This window comes from Callorhinus ursinus, unplaced genomic scaffold, assembly GCF_003265705.2.
Source record: "Callorhinus ursinus isolate GAN/ISIS: 27379988/994484 unplaced genomic scaffold, GSC_fseal_2.0 scaffold2, whole genome shotgun sequence".
NCBI classification, from domain to species: domain Eukaryota; kingdom Metazoa; phylum Chordata; class Mammalia; order Carnivora; family Otariidae; genus Callorhinus; species Callorhinus ursinus.
This window is the reverse complement of record NW_027397064.1, coordinates 34,262,743-34,284,047: the sequence shown is the minus strand read 5'-3', so window position 1 is coordinate 34,284,047 and position 21,305 is coordinate 34,262,743. Positions and strand designations below refer to the sequence as shown.

At 37.4% G+C, this 21,305-nt stretch overlaps 1 protein-coding gene across 10 annotated transcripts in view; it reads right to left on the bottom strand.

Moving 5' to 3' along the window:
* SATB2 (SATB homeobox 2) overlaps nucleotides 1-21,305 on the bottom strand; it is a 252,709-nt gene that overhangs the window by 62,442 nt on the left and 168,962 nt on the right. For all 10 annotated transcript variants that reach the window (XM_073880632.1, XM_073880639.1, XM_073880605.1 and 7 more), the window contains one exon: nucleotides 13,786-14,258. In XM_073880632.1, the coding sequence (XP_073736733.1) occupies nucleotides 13,786-14,258 (473 nt within the window). The remainder of the gene's footprint in view (nucleotides 1-13,785; nucleotides 14,259-21,305) is intronic.

The following is a 21,305-nucleotide window of genomic DNA, read 5'->3' as shown; positions in this document are numbered from 1 at the left end:
CTATTACCAAAACATGACAGGTCAGTCTATTAATTCATTTCTTATGACTTGGTATGAAGCTAAGAAAGGGATGAGAATATTAAGAAAACACAGATTCTGCTGCCAAGGAGTTCACTATATGATGGTTTATAGAAACACAATGTAAAAGATGACAAGTGTCATAAATTCTAGATAGAATGAGTGCCGGCTCCGTTCACAAGAGGGTAAAAGTATTGCCAACTGCAGGACTCAGGGAAAACATTTTCGAAGAAGTGGGACTTAACTTGGCTGGGATTTGAAATACACATAGTACATGGATATAGAGATAATGATGAGACTAGGCAAAGGAGGATAGGCAAGTGAGGGACTAGGCAAAGGGGGATAGGCAAGTATTAAAACATTGTTAGAAAAAGAAAGAGCATGACTGATCCAGAATGCCTAAAGAAGTTTCTGTTTCTTTAAAAGCTTTAAAAAAAAGTAGAAAAAGCTGATAGGGCAGTAGAAGACATTTTGAAGTGAAAATACTATAGTCCACATTAATATAATTCCGAACTACTGGAGTATACACAAAATAACCAGCAAACATTACCCCCAAAATGAAGTGATATTAGATAATCTGTTCAGCCTTTTTGTCACCTGCAACAAATTAGGCTTTCAATATGCAAAACATCTTCCTTCCAGAAAAACAAATGATCATGATTCCATTTAATTGTAATTTAATGAGGCATAATTTATTTTTTAAAGTGATATACACCAGGTGTGTACTGAGGAAACTGGCCCAGCAAACCCCAGTGCTCCCTCTTGGAAAAAGCCTCAAGCTAGCTGGAGACTGTTTTCATTTCTGTAAATTACATTTCTGTTTGTGGCAGTTGAAGTGGGAGGTATAAAGGGTAACTTGCAATGTTCATGTATTTATTGTAATATATACCTCTGAAGTAACTCAACCAAAAAATACTCATTTATCATATAAGCAAATAGTTTGAAAGTGTTGAGTTCCAATCTGAACAAAGATTTTAAAGAACATAAACCCATCCCCTAATAATGTATTTTAATTATTTATTGTCAGATGTATTAACAAAGTATATAAGCTATTTAATGATGATCTTCAGAAATCAACTTACAACTCTTCAAGGATATATGAGGTGAAACATATGTATTACGTACATGGTAGTGAGTCGGAAAATATAATTAGTTCATATTTATATATTGCTTTAAACAAATGATGTCATAACCAATCAGCAAGGTTCAAAGACACATATACCCCCCCCATTTTATAGATTAAAATTATAGAGAGTGGAAGGTAGAAGGGGCCTTGTCACTCATATCAGCCAATCCTTCATCCTGCCCTGAGCATGATCTATTACACGTAGTTCCCTTGAATTACAAAAAAAAAAAAAAAACCCTAGTACCCTCCAAAGATACTCTTCATGTCTCACTCTCCATGTCTTCACTTTTCACATTTGCATGCTTATTTGTTAGCCTTACTTTTCACACAGTTCTGAAATGTCTGGTTCCAGCTGATGTGAGAGCCAAAAACTGGTGTTCTTTTGTGAAAATCAGGTAATACCAAATTCCTAGCCTAATCATACAAAGTGAGCTCTTATATCTTAGTGGTTAATGCACAGTTATCGAAACTGTGAAATCAGCTGCATCTCTATAGAAAGTATTGACATCCTACCATCTGAAAGCTGACCTAACAGAATTGGTTCTTTCCTAATCTCCAATCTCATTTCCTTCTAGACGCTCCTGAGAGGCATTTTCCCCTCTGCTCACGAATATAAACAGGTTTCCCTGGGTTCCATATTCATAATCTACAACCCCACTATGAACCTGAATGCTGAAATTCATTCGTAATGCTAAAAATACTCAACCCCCTTTCACCCCCCAGAGTACTGCTTAGCCATGAAGCCAGAGTACTTAGGCTGATTTGAATAAAAGGTATACAGGGCACAACAATGACAATTTGATTTTTATTATTAAAAATGATGTGTTAAATCCTCAAAGAAAATGTCGTTATTGCATTAGTTTAATAAAATCTCTCTTTATTACAATATTTCTTTATTAGGAAAGACAGCCTATGCATGTAGCATTTTTGTTAGGATGGGGGTGGATAGAATTGAGCATCTAAAGGGAATTAATGTACTGTGCAAATATAAATGCTATATACAAAAGTAACATTTGCAGACAAATGTTGTTGCTGTAGAAATGTATTCTGTAATGCACTAAAATGTATATATATATATATATATATGTATATATATATATATATATATGTATGTATATATACTGCAGTTGGCAATACTTTCTCCCTCCTTTGAACTGAGATGGCACTAGTTCTATTTGGCATTTATGACACTTACCATCTTTTACATTGTGCTACTATAAAACCTCTTCTCCCCATCATACAGTAAATTCCTTGGGAGCCGAATCTGTATACTTTGTACTTAGTGGTTAGTTGGGAACATACGGGAACACGGGGCTCTAAGAAAGTACCAAATGCACTTTTTTTTTCATTTTTCTGAACAGCCAGCAACAGGCCCTGGTGGACCACATATTACACTCAAGAGCTTTTCATTCAACCTATTGTAAACATGAAGATAATGGAAACTGAAATTTTGGGCCATGCAGACTCTACTTTAGAACAGATATTTCATGGACCCTAATCTGCAATTCATTAAATGAGACACTTCCCTCAAAGACAGCTTTCTTTCTAATGTATATAATAAAACATCACTTGTGCCACCTGACACATCAGAATGCAGTAAGCATGCAACACAAAGTGAATGGGTACTGCAAAAACATTGGTGAAACCAAAACTGTCTGGCTCTCTTAACTGCAATCCCCTTGTCCAAGCCACTCTTGAGCACACAGAATGAAGGAACGTAGCGAAAAAGAGATTTCTGGAAACTTTATTATTTTTACCTACCTACTCAATGCAAAGATAATGCAATTAGATAAACAGTTTTGTGGGTTTTTTTTTTTCCTCCTTATTCCTTCCCTTCTTGTCTTTAGAAAGTCTAGGCACCAGAATGGGGGGCTATGCACAATCTAAGTCAAAATTTTTTAAACACATTAGTACCCAAAAAGCAAAAGCAAATAGAGAACTGAACAGGTTCCCTTTGGAAACATTTACCAGTGGTGTTCTCAGCTCTGGGCACATACGTGGTTTCCACTAACACCTCAAGTACCTGGCACATGACTATTGCATTCACAAAGTTCTGGGCCCTGGTTATTTCTAGTTTCTATGTGTATTGTGTGAAACAAAACTGCTGGCAAACTGCCCAAAAAAATTTACTAGCTTTGGCTACTTTGTCAAAACATTGGCAAAAATAGTACTTTCCAAAAACAAAACAAAACAAACCAAAAACATACATTTAGTGAATATTTATATCTCAAATGTATCAAGTGCATTCAGATATAAAAAGTAAAGCAGTCTGTTAACATTTGAGTTGACTTTGTCCTTAAAACAGTTAAAAAACATTATTTTTTTTTTCCTGCTGAAATATTTCTGCATTAACTTCAATCACCTCCAAGGTCAAAAGCATCTTTTCTCACACAGTACATGCAACACATCACAGTACTTATTATACCACAATGGGATTACTGGTTTGAAAGCCTGTTTACCCTTGTACCTCCTTGAAGAAGGGATTGTGTCTTTCATCTTCTGCTCTAAGATAACAGAAATAATTAGACGAACCATGAGAGACGACGGACTCTGAAAAACAAACTGAGGGTTCTAGAGGGGAGGGGGGTGGGGGGATGGGTTAGCCTGCTGATGGGTATTAAAGAGGGCACATTCTGCGTGGAGCACTGGGTGTTATGCACAAACAATGAATCATGGCACACTACATCAAAAACTAATGATGTAATGTATGGTGATTAACATAACAATAAAAAAATTTAAAGATAACAGAAATAATTGAGACTAAAGTGGTTGTGAATGTGAGTTCTGAGGTCAGATTTGCTGGGCTCAAAACCAGGCTTCAACTGGATAAAGATTAATCTCCCTATGGCACAGTTTCCTCACCTGTAAAACTGATATAATAATTGTACTTCCCCCATAGGATTCCCTAGAGCTTGCAACTGTACCTGATACATGTGTTCAATAAATGTTAGCCTCCAATATAATGCCTACCATAGTCTCTGAATGCTTAATAAATATTTGCTAAATGAATGAATTAATAAATACAGAACTAATATCGAAGTACGATTCTTTTTTTAAATCTTTTTTTTTAGATTTTTTTTTATTTATTTATTTATTTATTTATTTAGAGAGAGTACAGAGAGAACATGAGCGGGGAGGCGGGGGGGGGGCAGAGGGAGAGGGAGAAGAAGACTCCCTGCTGAGCTGGGAGCCCAACACGGGGCTCCATCCCAGGACCCTGGGATCATGACTCACGCTGAAGGCAGAGGCTCAACTGACTGAGCCACCCAGGTACCCCTCAAAGTACAATTCTTATTTTGAATTTGCAACTTCAAATTTTCAAGGCCCTCCACTTATATTTCACTAAACACTTCCCCATACAGAAGGCAGAAAATGTAAAGAATACTTTTTAGGAAGCAGAATAATTAAAATTATTTGGGATAGAGGATAATGTAAAGAAAAATTTAATTAATTATATAAAGTGGGATGACCATATGGATATCCAGTATTATCACTAAACCAAGATACTCATTTTATACCTCAGAAAAGTAAAACAACTTTTCTTCCCCAAGTAATTCTGTAGTCATTTAAAGAAAAGCTTTCATTTGCATCATTTTTAAACATGGATCATAATTATTAGTGGATGACAGAATTACTTCAGTACATCGTAACTATTTTTTGATAATGAAATGCAATTAAATAGATTGGAAGTTACCAGAGTACTTCATACAGGTACAAGTATTATTTGATGAAGGCTTTTTTTTTCTTCCCTTCATGAAGGCTTTGCTTTAGGAACATATAGATAAAAATATAGGTGGAAATGAGATGGAGCTCAAGATAGACACACATACATATGTGCACATGTGTGAGTGTGTGTACCAGCTCATGATGCAAAAAGTACTTCTCACTGGGTATTTCAGTCAGAGAAGTCTGAAAGTAAATGCTGTAGTTTACAATGATAATTTTAGGTACAAAACTTGTAGACAGAATGTAAACAACCTTGTAATCTCCAACTGACTTCAAATTGATTCAGTTATATTTTTCTCACAGCATTTCTGGCCTTTAAACTTAATTTGCTTTATTTGAACAAACATGCACTTAACCCCAGGCCAAGTGGTCATCATTTCAATCAATGACCATGAAAGGAACACTCCTTGTGTATTTTTTCATTACTTTAAATAAGCAATGGTGAAAAGGTATATAAATAATGGGATCTAAGGCTAGTGGTCCTTGTATTTCTTCTATAAAAATTCTACTTCAATTGTAAACAACACCCAGGATTGGAGGAAACTAGTTAAATACTAAAACAGGCCTTCACACTGAAAATACAAGTGTATATTGAGATACACTCACTGGAGGTAAAAGAAAGTCCTTATTGAAGAGAGAGACTCCTTATCTGTGTGAAATGAATTGATCACTCCTTGTTAGAAAATAGTGACAAAAACTTACAAAACCATCCCTAGAAGGCAGCCTTGTTTAGCTAAAATAGGGAAACTGGAATTTTCTATAATTAGTTCAGTAACTAATTTTTAAGAACTTTGCACACTGGTCAGGGATAGAAATAGAACAGCAAACAATCACCTTTGTTTCCTCTGATTGTTTGGTGCCAGTTTTGTGAAGGGCGGAGTGTCTTTATACATTCTTTTACACAAAACTTTCTATTCCAAGTAGATTTAGGAATGAGGAGAGGGTTATAGATGTTTGACGACTACTGAGTCAACCTTCTCTCTACCCAGAAAACAAAACCAGTATGTCCTCCATCCTTTTTTGCTGGAATTGCCCAAAAGGTGCTAATTAATGATAGTTCTTATATGTATAAGAGGAACTAAAGTGAGACCACTAGCTAGAGGCCATCCTTAAGCCATCTAGTAACTCTGAGACACTGCTATCCTGAGAGATATTAATATTATTACAATCTTTAAATCTATGAATTCAAGCCAGTGGTTCTGAAATGAAAGATTGCCTATTTTATGAAGCAAGCGGAGCCATCTTTTCCTACACTTTATTAATTTAATGTTGAAATCAAAAGAGGGTGTATTATTTGCTTCAAAACCCAATAATATGTTCATGCCTGATCTGCAGCATTTCATATTTACAGGCCATCTTCCAGTGGATGGACTTCCTTTTTCTCACAGGTTTCCTTGTCATTTTATAACCAGCTCACTGGACCATGGAGTCAAGACCCCTGGGTTTACATTGTGTTCTATTCCTGTATGACTTGCTGAGCGCCCGTATCTCTATTGCATAGTAAGAAATAATGATGGCTGGGACCAGAGGTTGGCTGAGAAATAATTCTGAGTATCTTGGAGGTCAAGTTTTCTACAAACATAAACTGTATGTGTAATTAAATCAAGTCTATCTTTGGCCAACAATATGTATAAATCAAACACAAGACTTTCTTCTCCCCCAAATTGATTGGTAATGCTCTTAAGTTCAGATTTCCAAATATTTTGGTTGTTAAAATGTTCACGTTGTTGCTACATATCTCTTTCTAACTGTGCCATTTCAAAATATGTGTAGCAAGTCCTTAGACATTTTTGACCTTAATAATATAGGCATGCATATACTATAAACTTGGTGCTGATAAAGCTTAAAAGCAAAATCCATGTCCTTTCACATAGACATGTACATTTCTAGCCATTGACCTCACCGCCAACTTTCCTGATACATAATTCAATCTAATTTTCCAATCTGTTGAAAACATTCTCCAGTTGCTGAGTCACTTCATAAAATTGTATTTATGACCCTGGCCTTAAGTTTCTTCAAATGATGTGGCTTTGATGAGTAAACAGCAGATTCTTTGCAAAGTCTCATAAAAAATAAAAAGTAGTCAAATAAGGACAGGTCAACCAAATGATTTCCCAAAGGATTTTTAAAATCCTTTTCTCTATCAGATAAGACCATGATGAACAATTTTCTTGAGCAAGGTGTCTGACAAAAGGTTGCAAATTGTGTAACTCGGTGACTTTTGCATCAAACTGAAGAAGGAGCAAGATACCAAATTAGAGCCCTACTGTTACAGAATGGCACATTTTGTGAAACACATCTGTGCTTCTACTGAAAACATGTTTCTAAGAATTGGCTCAGGAGAACTACCTGAAACAGAAAATGGACCTGAACTTTCTGAGTTATGATGTAATCTGCTAGAGGAAAAAGAAAAATACTCCATTATATGAATAATGAATGTGGCAAAAGTCTCATTTTCAAACTGTAGAAACTTCTTACTGCTGATTCCTTATGTAAGAGGATTTCCTGAACTCTACCATCAAGGTAAGGGGATAGTGGTGCAGAGACAGGATGGGGGTCACACCTAATTCCCCTTTTCTGGCATTCTAATGCTCCCACTCACATGGGGCAAGGCATCCGTTCCAATGGATTTAGCCTCGTTTGGATCAAAGCTTCCTCTACTTCATTTAACAGATTTGCTCAGATGGGAGGTCTCAGAGGAGAAACAATGTTAGTAAATGGGGGACTCCTGAACATATGAATATGTAGGTCATTGGATTTTTAAATAAATTAGAGAATAGTTTATCTATTAAGGAAGATTCAGTGTACATATTTTATGAAACCATCCTTATTATAGGTCAGTAGGCATCCCAAAACCATTCCTTGCTAATAGCCAGTCTTTTAAAATACTGTCATAAACCTTTTCATAGTGTCACAAGCCTCTGATTAATTTTAAGTCCACAAAGTGACACGGGGCAAAAGAACACCCAAGGTTAGGATTCATAATCAAACTGTCAAAAAGCACAGATGTAAACACAGTAAATAGGCAAGCAGTTTATTTAATGTCCACAGGCCTAGAAAGTGAAAGTATGCCAACACTAAATAAATTCAGGAAATTAGCAAGAGAAAATGAATTGCAAAAGAAAGGAAGGTAAAATTAAAAAAAAAAAAGGAAGGAAGGAGAGAGGGAGAGAGGGAAGAAAGAAAAGGAAAAGAAAAGAAAAAGAAAAAATAAACTAGACAGAGCACTGGTCCTATTATTTCTTGAAATTATTAGTGCTACAAACACCACTTGCATCACTGACAGAGCACTGTGGATGGGCAGGCAAGGGGCCAAAGCTACTCTGAAACTCACATGAATTACATAATTCACCATTCAGACTCAGTAAGGGTGGTTTTCATTTAAGTCAAGTTTGGAAGATCTCACAGGGCTTCAAATCCAGTGTCTGTTTCAGTCTCATTCCCTCTCTTTTTCCTTCTTTTTCTCTCCCCCACATTCGATATCCATAAGCAGATCTAGACAATATCAGTATCGGTCCATTGAATTCAGTTTAAAATAATAATAGTGATAATATTTTCAAGAGAAAGTAGTACAGTAAAAACATCTATACTATTCCCATAGTGATATCTTACTTTAGATTTGGAAGGTAGTAGGCATAATATTGAAGATCAGATTTTATTCAACCTACTACCCCATGATATACCCGAAAGCCAATTTAGACTAGCAGTGGTACGGATCTATAATCTGGGATAAAAAGCACATCCTGAGATCAGATTCCTGTGCAAGTGATTTGTTAAGGAAGTGTTTCTGAGGGAAACTGGTGAGGGAGTGGGAGAAGCAGGGCAGGGAAGGGAAGAAGCCCATACCATCCTCGCCTCAGCCTCATCTGCAGAGAGCTCTGGAGTAGAAGTCACACTTCAGAGCTGTCCCTTCTATTGGAGGAAGGGGAACTGGGCTTTCATCCTCCTGCACCTACCAGATATTGGTTAAGTATTTTACAGCTCTCTGCCAGTGTGAGCAAAGCAAAATCCAGTAGCCCGAGGAAAGTTCTTTGAATGAAAAGCTGACTAGCAGTTGCTAGCTTCTAGAAGTAAAAGTAGGGGGAATAGGGGGTGAGGGAGAATTAAAACACCAAAAACAGAGCAGACATGTTATCTGCCTCAGCCTCCTCTGGTGTATTGACCATACCACCTCATTTCGTGATCACAGGTAACAGAAACACTTAGAACTGTATCACAGGATTGCCTGAAAATTAATGACCAGGTCAGAAAACGTTTTATCTCTCATTTGTCATAAAATCCTCAGAGACCCAAAAAGTGAGGTTAACCTTTTCCTCCAAAAGACTAATAAAGAAGAAAGTGATGATGCTCAGAATATATTTTATGTAAGGTCATAATGACGAAAACAGGCTTCTATCATCCTGATGGCACAGACAGGATATGATGCTCTGCTATACCCTGCATCTAGAACTACATTAATCTCGTGCCCAGGCTGAAGATTTGATATTCTAGCATTGCATGATCTCAAGGCACATTGATTAACATAAAAATGTATTAAAAGCAAGTTCTTGGAAATATAGCTCTATTCCCTCAATTGTGTTATTTTATATCACCAAATGATATACTTACAGTGGCAATGGATCAGATATACAAGGTAATTAATAGTTTCTCTTTGGAGAAGTGGCATTTTCAAATGCTATTTATTATGAATTTGAGTTCTTCATCGGGAAGTTTTAAACATGACAAACTAAGCTGATGCTTTTTTTTTTTTTTTTTTAGTTTTAACTTCATTTATGAATGTTATACGTCTGGTTTTGTTCGATACACATTCTCTCTGTCTCTCTAATTACTAGATGCTATTGGTCCAATCATCAAGCACAAAACCAGGAACATGAACTATAGGGTGACAAATCAAGTTGCTTTTTATTGAATTTGATAATAAATAATAGAGATCATGAACTATTTCTAGAAAATATTCAGTGGAGGTGCCCTGGGTGATTTAGTCAGTTAAGCATCTGCCTTCAGCTCAGGTCATGATCTTGGGGTCCTGGAATCAAGCCCCTCATCGGGCTCCCTGTTCAGCAGGGAGTCTGCGTCTCCCTCTCCCTCCACCCCTCCTGCTCATGCATGAATGTGCATGCTCTCTCTCTCCGTCTCAAATAAATAAATAAATAAAATCTTAAAAAAAAAGAATATATTCAGTGGACTAAAGATATATTACATATCAGTAAAGCACTAAAGATATATTACATATATCAGTAAAGCAACTAAGTACAAGATTGATATTGGCCTTAGGTACCCATCTAAAATAAGAGGTTCTGATCCTGTTTGCTTTGAGGGGGGAAAAAAAAAGTTGAGATTCTTTTCTATCTAAAGATTAACCATTCATTTATGTTATTATCTATAAAGTTAATTTTTGTTTATTATAGCTGGCAAATCATTATATCACCCATAAATGTCTGATTCCACTCAAAAAGGCCTAACATTTGGAAAATCCATGGTTGGTTTCATGGGGCATAGTACACCACATTTTCCATTTAATGATTCTGCTGGTGAAACCCAGCTGTCCAACCTTGCTGTTAGTGACTACAGTACATACAGCAAAAACAATCTGCCTGCTGACCTCTGGCTTAAGTTCAAACTAAGTCATTCTGTCAATACCATCTACCTTGATTAGGTTGGGCTTTATACACAACAGGTTATGATCCCAGAGGGATGAAAAGCTTTCCCAAATTAAAAGCAGAATTTTAAAAGGAAATACTCATACATTCCTACGCAGTTTCCATTTGATATCCTCAAGGCTGGCCCATGAACTCAAACTCCTGTTGATTGAAAGTGAATGTTCCTTTCTGGGTATAGCCATCTTACAAATTTAATGGCAGGAGGAAAATAATAAAATGTGTTCCATGCTTCAATTAGACCTTTTATAACTTGGCACTTCAGCGATGGCAATGCCAAAGAAAAATCATTAATCCATGAAGACAGACAAAAAGGATTGTGTGGGAGAAGACAGACCGCCAAGATCCTAGGGCCCTGGCAGAGCACGCCCTCACACCAGCATGGTCTGTCTTCTGTCTAGTCTCTCTGCGAGTCTGAGGCTTCATGCTATTTGGATAAAATGTATACTGTATTTGATTCTAAAATCCAACCATGCTTTCAATTTTATCCTTAGCCAAAGGAACTGTATATATAATCAGGCAATAAAATGTTGGCCAGCTATGAAACGCCTATTCACGCGCATGAATGACAGGTGAAAGGACACACACACCTGCAAAATAAAGACTGAAAGACGCATCCTTCCACTTTGTATTTAGCAACAAATATGCAACAGACATGCTCAAAAGGACCGGCGTTTTTCATAACCCTAGTTCAGATAACTGTGGACACACAAATGCTGCTTGATTACTCTGAGTCAAAAAAAAGAAGTCATAGAGTGATATCCGGAACATGTGCAGACCTCTGTGAACCTCCAAACTCATTTTTAAATGATGTCAAGTGAGTCTGTCAATAATAGAATGTATAAATTAGCTAAGAGTCAAGGGAGCAAAAGATTTCCCCCTCTTGGTCTCCTGCCATACCTAATCTGTCAGCACTAAACCTCAAACAACCCCACTGTGCTTCTTCCCTGCTCCACTCCCCTGGTTCCAGCATTCCTGGAGACTGTTAACAAACCACAGTGCATGGTTCCATCACTAGGTCATGCCTGTTAATTTCAGCTGAGATCCCAAACTACTTCAAAATTCCTTCTATCTCAGATTGAAGCCCTATCACATTCAAACTGTCAACACACTTCTGGCCTCCTTTTCAACACCAAATTCTGGAAAGAGTAATTTGCAGCCCCTGCTTCTGCATCCTCAACATTTAGCCACTCCTTAACTCCTAAATTCTGGCTCCTGCCTTCTCCACTCTAATGAAATTCTACTCTAAGTTCGCCATAGGTCTCTTCCAACCAATCACCAAATTTCATGCCATGGTTCAAGCCTCTCACTCCCAGATGTCTTAGTTTTGTACACATGGACAAGTCTCCTGGAAATTCTGCTCATGTTGCTGTACTCTCACTACAACCTCCCTACCCTTCCATCTCCACCTGCGTCCATCTCTACTGGCATTTCTTCTCTTTTCCTGGTGAGAGTAGTGGTGACGGTTTTTCCTCCTCCTTCTCCCAACTCTTTAAATCCCAGGCTCTGGCAATAAATTTCTAATCTCTTCCTCTAGCCCTGAAAACTCTTTTTAGCACCAAATTCACATTTTCAATGACTTTTGCCTACCTTCATTTAAGAAATCTGCCAGCACTTCAGAGTCAAAATAGCCTAATCCAAAATAATCACTCTAAGCTTATTCCAACCATCTCTTTCAATGTTCTCCTTGATACTCTAAGTGATTACAGATTTATTCTCAGCCACAAGGCTCAAACCTTGGCATTATGATGGTTACACTTTCTGTCAACTTTACTTCCACAGTGCTTCCTGACTCTGGACTCTACTCCACAACCACCAGCCTAGTTCAAAACTTCTACACATTTCAGCTACACTTAGCTGCTTTCTAAATGATATTCCTACCCTCTTGCCATCATGACTGGGGGGGAAAGATCTTCCTAAGATCCAATTCTGATTATTGGATCACAGCATATTCCTACATAAGACCTTCAGTGGTTTCCAGTGCCTATTAAAGTTCAAAGTTCCTAGCATGGCCCTAAGACCTTTTTTGATCTGTTTCCGCCTTTTAAGTTTTATTATCTAGCTTTGCTATCAACTACCAACTATTCCCACACTTGCCTGACTCAGCACTTTTCTCGTTAATTCCTGTAGCCAAAAATACCTTTCTTCTCCATCTTTGCCTGTTAAATTCTATTTATCCTTCAAGGTCTAACTTTCCAGCAACTTAATACTCATGTCAGGTGTTTACATATGAGCTGGCGCCCATGATCTTTTTCATCTTTGCATTTGCACAGAGCTTAGCTTCCTGCCTTGCATTTAGTAGGGTAGCCAAACTTAAACCTACTCCTCTTAACGACACTATATTCATCTTAGTGTAATTATTCTTTATGCCCAGCTCCTCATGGAGCTACAACCCACTACAACCATGGTTATTCTCCTACACTATTCATATTACTTCTCATTTTACTTTCATTATCTGAATACTTTTTTTTTTTCTTTTACTACCACGTCATTAGCTCCTTGAGATTAGCACTTCTGTTTTCTTGTTACTCATATAAGGACTAAATCAGTGGTTCTCAAGGTATGGTTCCTAGGCCAGCAGCAACAGAATCACCTGGGACCTTGTTACAAATGCACATTTCTAGGTCCCACCCCAGACTATGGAAAAAGAAATACTGAGATGAGGGCCTCAGTAAAGCAAGATATACATAAATAAACTGTTTATCTTTTTATCATTTAGTATTGCATGTAATTCCCCCAAAACATTAAAAAATATGAGAAAACTATCCATTACCATTTTATCAATATCTTAAATCTAACTTGTATATTTTGAAAGGTTTTTAAAAAAAATTATAGAAATCATGACATCAGTGATACTCTTTTTATGAAGTTCAAAAACAAGGTAAATAAAAGATTACATATGCATAAAGTTTTAGAGCTAGTTTTTAAAAAACAAGTGAATAACCACAAAATTCAAGATCAGGGTTATACCTGGGGAAAAGCAGATGGAAAAGATGAGGGAAGAGAGGAGCACACAGTCTCAAGTCACTGGTAACATTCTGGATCCTGAGTTCACAGATGTTCATTACCTTACTGAAATTAATTAATTATGGCCATATATGGATCAATGCTGACAGTATTTCCCGAACTAAAGATTATTAGTTAATCCTGAGTGCTCTGGGATCCATAAAAATTTTTTAAAGGGATAAAAAGTACGTCACAATTCTGTCCTTAGTATTAGTCTTAACCACGAATTACCATGTTCAATGCTAATCATACCTGTGTGCGGTTGAATGCCACTCTTGCAAAGACAGCTTGGGACACACTGGCCCTCTTCAGCTCATCTCTGACTTGCTGGTAGATATCTGGAGAGACTTCTACGGAAGAGTTGGTTGGCTCTGGCTTAACTGCTCTGGGAATGGGCGGATGGTTCAGGAACTGCTGGTTGATGGCTTGAGGATGCTGGTGAGCCAGGAGCCGGCTAACAGCAATCTGTTGGTTTATCAGATGGGCCATGGCTATTTGTTGCCTAACAAGTTGTGGACTGAGCTGGGGAGAAAGAAGACCAGGGCTCATGATAGGCTGTAACGCGGGCACTTGGTTTCGGATTGGAGTACTGTGGTGGATTTGGCTATGAGGAGACTGTTCGTTGGTTTTCCCCAAGGATGCCAGCTGGTTCATATTTGGTAAATGCATTGGACGCTGACCCAGAACACAATAGTCTGAAAGGTTTTCTCGTTCCACTCTTTCCACTGTTAAGAGATAACAATGATAATTCATCATTATTTTCACTGGTATAATTTATTGCTAATATATGTAGTACTGAATTATCATATTTCTGGTATACTAATGACGTAAGTTTTTTTTCATACAAAGCTGGAAGCCCCAGAGTAAAAGTGAGTTATCCCTCCCTGCAAAATGTTACAATAATAGATTTTTTCATAGGTGATATGAAAGTAATAATACTTACCACTTCATTTTTCTTAAATTCTTAAAAGTAGGCATTTCATTGAATAACCAAGACAAAAACCACTAAACATGATAAATTCTAAATCCTCTCATATTCCCAAGCTCTCTCATCTCCCTCATCACCCTCCGTTATAAAAACACCAGCCGTTCTCATCTTCTGTAGTTTGTGGTTAATGGTGTAGTTCATGGATATCAGGAAATGACAAGGACAACATCTCCTGCCAAATTAACTGCTACCTCCTAATAAAAATCTCACACAATAAGTATTATACAACTATGGGAACATTCATAGAAAATGTGTACCATGTAGTATAACCTTTTATCTTGTTATCACTTATCTTTGTTATAGGAATATTTCTTTAAGAAATGGATATGTTAATAACTGTTGATATGCACTAGGATAAGAAAAAAATCTCACAATATTAATAACATTGCCTTGACTTTCCATTATATAAGATGCTCCCCTGCCCCCCCACTGGATATCTACCTTACTACATTTTATTGCACTTTACTAGTAGTAAAGATTTAAGGAATAACCTGGAAAGGCAGAAGAAAAAGGAAGTATCATATACGTTCAAACATCAGGCAGATTTTTTTCCTCCCCCAAGAACATTTCCCAGGAAAGAGCAAATCACCTCAGAGTCAAATTCTTTTTTTTTTTAAGATTTTATTTATTTATTTCAGAGAGAGAGAGCAAGCATGAGTGGGGAGTGAGGGGCAGAGGAAGAAGCAGACTCCCTGCTGAGCATGGAGCTGATGTAGGCCTCGATCCCAGGATCCTGGGATCATGACCAGAGCTGACGGTAGATGCTTAACCAACAGAGATACCCAGGTGCCCCTCATAGTCAAATTCTTATCTAAATCTCAGTATCACATTATTATGTAAAACAAAGGTTGGTTTGGAGAAAACATGAGGCTGAAATAACCTCCATTATTCCTAGTTTTAAACTCTTACAAATGTAATTTAACAAAATCTGGTATTTTTAAAAATATTTATTTGAGAGAGAGAGAGAAAGAGTGGGGGGGTAGTGGCGGAGGGATAGGGAGAAAGGGAATCTTAAGCAGACTCTGAGCTAAGCGCAGAGCCCAACAATGGATGCTGGGCTCCATCTAACGACCCTGAGCTGAAATCAAGGGTCGGACGCTTAACCAATTGAGCCACCCTGGTGCCGCCCCAACAAAATCTGTTCTTTAGAGCAAAAATTCCAAACAGATTCTGTAATTATTTCTTAAAATTGCAAATGCTGGATATGATCATGTAAAAGCCTATTAAGATAACTTTAAAGAACAAGAGATCAAAAGTAGTCACCTAGAGGACAAATTTTTAAAAATAACTGTCCCACTATTATGCAAATGATGTGTAGCTTGGCATAATGTTTACAATGGCAGAATCATATTTACATCAAAAAGTCTGAAGTCTCAAAAAAAACTTAAGCAGAAATGGCGTGTCCTAGAAAACTGGATAAGTGATTCCAAACACAGGGTTTTGTAATGACAGAGACACAAGTGCTGAATCACATGTGAAGAATTTAAATAAAATCAGTCAATGAACTTTAAAAAGTAGAGAAAAATAGTATTTCTAATTAATATTTTATGTAATATGTGATTTTAAAATACATATGTGGAAGTTAATTGTTAATTAAAATGCAAGTAAATATTTCACCATTTTATCCATATGCCTTAGGGTTTTACATATTCAAAACTTCTCATTGGGAAAATAAACATTAGTATCTTGGGATCACCTTATATTCAGACATACATAGTATTTATTCCTGCTTTGCTTAAAAAACCAAAATGAATGCTTAACTTTCCTATGAACCCCCAAATAAGTAAAGTTTACCTCAGACTTCTTTAAAGGCTCAATTTCTAACTTAATCCTTTCAATGTAATTCATTTAGTCGTATTAACCTTTCCTTCACAAGGTTCAAGGAGAACAAATTATTTTAACCTTATCCTCTAAATGCAAACGTTCTTCAGTCATTGTATTAATTAAACTTTAAGGCACACAATCTTAAAATCAAACCAAGCAAATGGTTGAGAGCCTTCAAAAGATAATGTAACACAGTTTCCATACGACAGGAATTACTATTATGATCCCCTCACTGAATGCAGTAGAGGAGCTGCGCACTGTGTCTGGAGTAAAGTTGTACTTTATAGATAGAAATAGTTGGCACTTACTAGACACTTGGTTCACTTTGGTTTAATTCCTTTTTAACTCAGTCAAAATAAAGGCAAATTCAAATATTAAATTATGGGGCGCCTGGGTGGCTTAGTCGTTAAGCATCTGCCTTCGGCTCAGGTCATGATCCCAGGGTCCTGGGATCGAGCCCCACATCGGGCTCCCTGCTCCGCGGGAAGCCTGCTTCTCCCTCTCCCACTCCCCCCTGCTTGTGTTCCCTCTCTCGCTCTCTTTCTGTGTCAAATAAATAAATAAAATCTTAAAAAGAAAATAAAAACAAAAAAACCCCCCAAATATTAAATTATGTTTTCAAGTACTTAAGAAGTAAAATTTTATCCATTTCTTTTTCTACTTAAAAAAAAAAATACAGAACCATCCATTAATAGCATGCATTCTTTGATTAAAAGCTAATTTCCCAAAATTTGGGTATTTTCATTCTTCAGTGGTTTAACTACACTTTCTTGAAATATATCTAAATAGGAGCGCCTGGGTGGCTCAGTCGTTAAGCGTCTGACTTCGGCTCAGGTCATGATCTCAGGGTCCTGGGATCAAGCCCCACATCAGGCTTCCTGCTTAGCAGGGAGTCTGCTTCCCTCTGCCCCTCCCCCACACTTGTGCTCTCTCCCTCTCTCTCTCTCAAATAAATAAATAAAATCTTTTAAAAAAATAAACAAAAGAAATGTATCTAAATCACATCATTAATAAAAAACTCTATTCACAGATGTAGTCATAATTATGCACACAATTAAGCATTAACGTCAGAGCTGCAAAAAACATATGAATTGGTGCAATAAGAATTAGAATAATGTCACTCCATATTTCTTTAAAATTATACATAGTATGTCCTTTTTCTTACAAGTTCTCAGATCCTTATAAATTCATATACTTAAAAAAGGGGACTGGGGAAGTGTCCTTAAGGACACGCAGTAACACCAGGAAGTACTAACTCCTCAGAAAACCATACTTGAAGCAATTGCAAAGGCAAATGCATGAACTTCCAGGTAGAGAACAAAAGGCAGAGAAGCCAGCTGGAGAGGTACTAGGGGGAGTAAGAGAAAGCCTCCCGGTCCAAAGGAAGCAGCTGCTACCTTGCCTTGGCCAGTTTTGTCTTTCTTGTCATTTCTTCAGATGTTTTTTCAAGAAAATGCAAAATCTGGATTATTACATGCTAGTGCCTATTTTTCAAGTATTGGCAACTAACTCCATTTGCAAAACACAACAAATGCCAAACAAAGCATATCTGAAAACCGGATACTGCCTATAGGCTACCTATAAGACTAAAGACTAAAGACCCCTTAAGTTGTTAAAATATTCAACAGCACTTTTAAAGATGGTAAGGAAGACCTTATCCAGGACCATTGCATTAGGTACAGGGACCCCTGCAATGGGATTTTATGGGTGGGGGAGAGAGATTGGACTCAACTCAGCATAAACACACGGGAATTTACAGCTAAGGATCAGGGTGGGGGTCAGTAGATACAAAATTACTAAGAGGAAACATCAGGAGTAAGGGGGGTTCTGGCTAAACTGACCTAACAGGATTCTTTGCTGAAGACAGGCCAGGGTGATCAGACATCACTCGGGGGATGGTGGAAGATGAGAAACCCGATCAGATACCGAGGGGTGTCAGATATGGGGGGGGTTTCAGGTTACACTGACTTAGCAGGGTTCTTGCTAAAACTGGATTTTACAAAGAAGTACACAGATGGAACATGGAAAAAATTTAGAAGCCTGACTAAAAAGTTTGGTCAAATGAAGAATCTCTGTCACTGTTTTTCAGTGTCTGACAACTTTACCAATAAAAGCCAAGTTTTTTACTTCCTAAGGCTGAAGAAAGAAAGAAAGAAAAAAAAATCACACATCCTGTCTAAAAATCAAACGCTCATCAACAGGCTGCCTCTCCACTGACCAAAGCAGTGTATGGTTTCAGTAACATTTTGTACAGATTTTGCCAAACTTGAAAACCTTTTTCATTTTTTTTCTGCTACCACTCTCATAAAAGTAACAGAATAGTATTTTAGCCTCTAAAGTCACAGCAGGTGAAAGACAAATGCTTTAAAAAAAACTCAAGAGGAGCATCACAGTGTACTAGACTCCATCTGAAAATTGAGCTTGCACATTCATTATTTCTTTCCCTTCTCTCCTTCCTTCCTTCCTCCCTCCCTCCCTCCTTTCTTTCCTTCCTCCCTCCCTCTCTACCTCGCTTTCTTTTTAAATCTATTTGGAAGTAATCACAATGCCTGAAACTTAGACCTAACAGCAGTGCCTGATTTTGTGTTTTGCTTTTTCCCTCTAATGGAAGACATAATATCAAGTCTGTCTTAAACTAAACCAAGTCCAGGGGTGCCTGGGTGGCTCAGTCGTTAAGCGTCTGCCTTCAGCTCAGGTCATGATCCCACGGTCCTGGGATCGAGCCCCGCATCGGGCTCCTTGCTCGGCAGGAAGCCTGCTTCTCCCTCTCCCATTCCCCCTCTCACTGTCTCTCGCTCTGTCAAATAAATGAAATCTTTACAAACAAAATAAAAAAAAAAAAAAAAAAACTAAACCAAGTCCAAAGACAACACCTTGGCTCTGAAGGTCCATCTTATCTCTGCAATATTCAGCCATGAAAAAGAAATCCTGAAAAAAGTGAAGGATAAATGGTAGTCCTGCCTCTGATGATGAAAGCCATGTCCACATTCACAACCAAAAACATTCTCAATAAAGCCAAGATGCTTACTTATTAAAGAGACATAAAAACACAACTACTTCCAGGGCTTTGAATCAGAGCTGCAATTCACTTCACAATGAATTTGGTTCCACTGTTGCTGAAGTTCTGACGGGGATCTGTGGGGTTGCGAAGTGTCTGGGAAGGAATGATGTCTCCAGCTTCAGGTTGAGTCTCCAAATGGGGCGTGGCTTGAGGAACTGTCAAGGCAAGTGGGGCTGAAATATTTCTATGCCTCATAGCTGAGAGGCTTTCTGTAGCTCTCCTGACCTCTGGAAAAGGGTCTCAGTCCAGGGGCCTTGCAGGTGAACAGTTGAGATCTGGAGTCTGCTCAGGTTTCTGAGAAACTCAGAGTTCCAGGGTATCTTACAGATTCCTCTGAGCTTTCTGGGAATGAATGAAAACTTCAGGAAATGGGAAACCATCATCTAACCACTCTCTGAGCTTCTGGGATTCTATTTAACTCCGAAGTAGGAGAGGCCTTTGTAGCCCTGCATTAGAATTGCAGGAGCTTCTAGAGCCTTCCCAAGTTCACAGAGTTGATGTTCTAACCAAGAGCACCCTATGACCATTAGCTATTAGTGGCCATGATTGCTGGTTACAGCTGGTTGTTCATAGACTAGAAAGTCACACTCCTCCCCAGGGATGAATCTGTATTACAATTAAAAGATCTTTGGTGCAAAAATTTCATTTTATTTAAGCAATTTTACAGTACATCCAGGAAGTCAAGTATTTATCTTAATTATCACAAATCCCTGATATATTCTTATATTTTATGTACTTTGCACATTTCAGTCTGTGCTATGTCAGAGATATTCAGAGTATAGTCCTTGAACCATCAAAATCCTATCACCTGGAAGACTGTTAGAAATACAAATTCATGGGCTCCAAATCAGAATCTCTTAGAGTTCTTATGTACACTAAGATTCCAACGATTCTTATGCACACTAAAGTTTGAGCATCAACATCTATATCATCTTTGTTTTTATTGATTGTCTTTTGAAATTCTACCAGATAGCTACCAGGTAATTTGTATGCATACTAAAGTTTGAGAATCACTGTGCTATGTTGTCTTTGCTTTCACCTTGTTGTCTTTTTTTTTTTTTAAGATTTTATTTATTTATTTATTTTAGAGAGAGGGTGTGTGTGTGTAAGCATGGGGCACTCCTTATATGTTGTTGTCTTTTGAGACTATACCAGAAACTCATTAACTGTCAAGTCTGTTGTCCGTTCTTCTCTCTAATCTTACTTAACATTCACTATATTATACATGTAAAAGCATTTTTAAAAATTTACGTGATAAATCTTTAGTTTTTGTTGATGGTCACATTATATTGGAGAAGCGCTGACTGGACCTGGTATTAGAAAGAAGCTGTACTCAAATCTGCATTTTACCTCTTATTAGCTATGGGGCCTCCTTGAGCAAGTTGGAGAGTCTCTGGCCCTCAGTCTTGCCGTAGGGAAAATATTATTATCTCAGAATTGTAGGAGTAAAGTTTAGATGATTAGTATCTATGTGAAAGATCTTTGTCAAAGCACTATTGTAAATTTCAGAAAATATCTGTATAATTATGATTAACAGATTAGGCTTCCCATTTCAAAACTTCCTGATTAAGACACTCTGACAAACGTCTGCTGTTCCTCAAAGGTCACCTAAAGAACTGCAATCTTTTCTTTTTTTCAAGTAACTATGCCATGTTACATCATATCACTTTTAAAAATAAATCCTATACTTTAAAAGAACTCACTATCAGTATAGAGTCACATGCTTCACAGCACACAAAGGACTATGTTGCTATTCAGTTTCTCCAAATGAGGCTTGATAGTTCATATTCTGACCTTCAAATTAGGATGCAGAATAGATGAGAAATAAAATGATGTAATCTCACAACTTTTGAAATTACATTTATAGAAATGTTACACAAATACAGCTTTAAGTTTCAA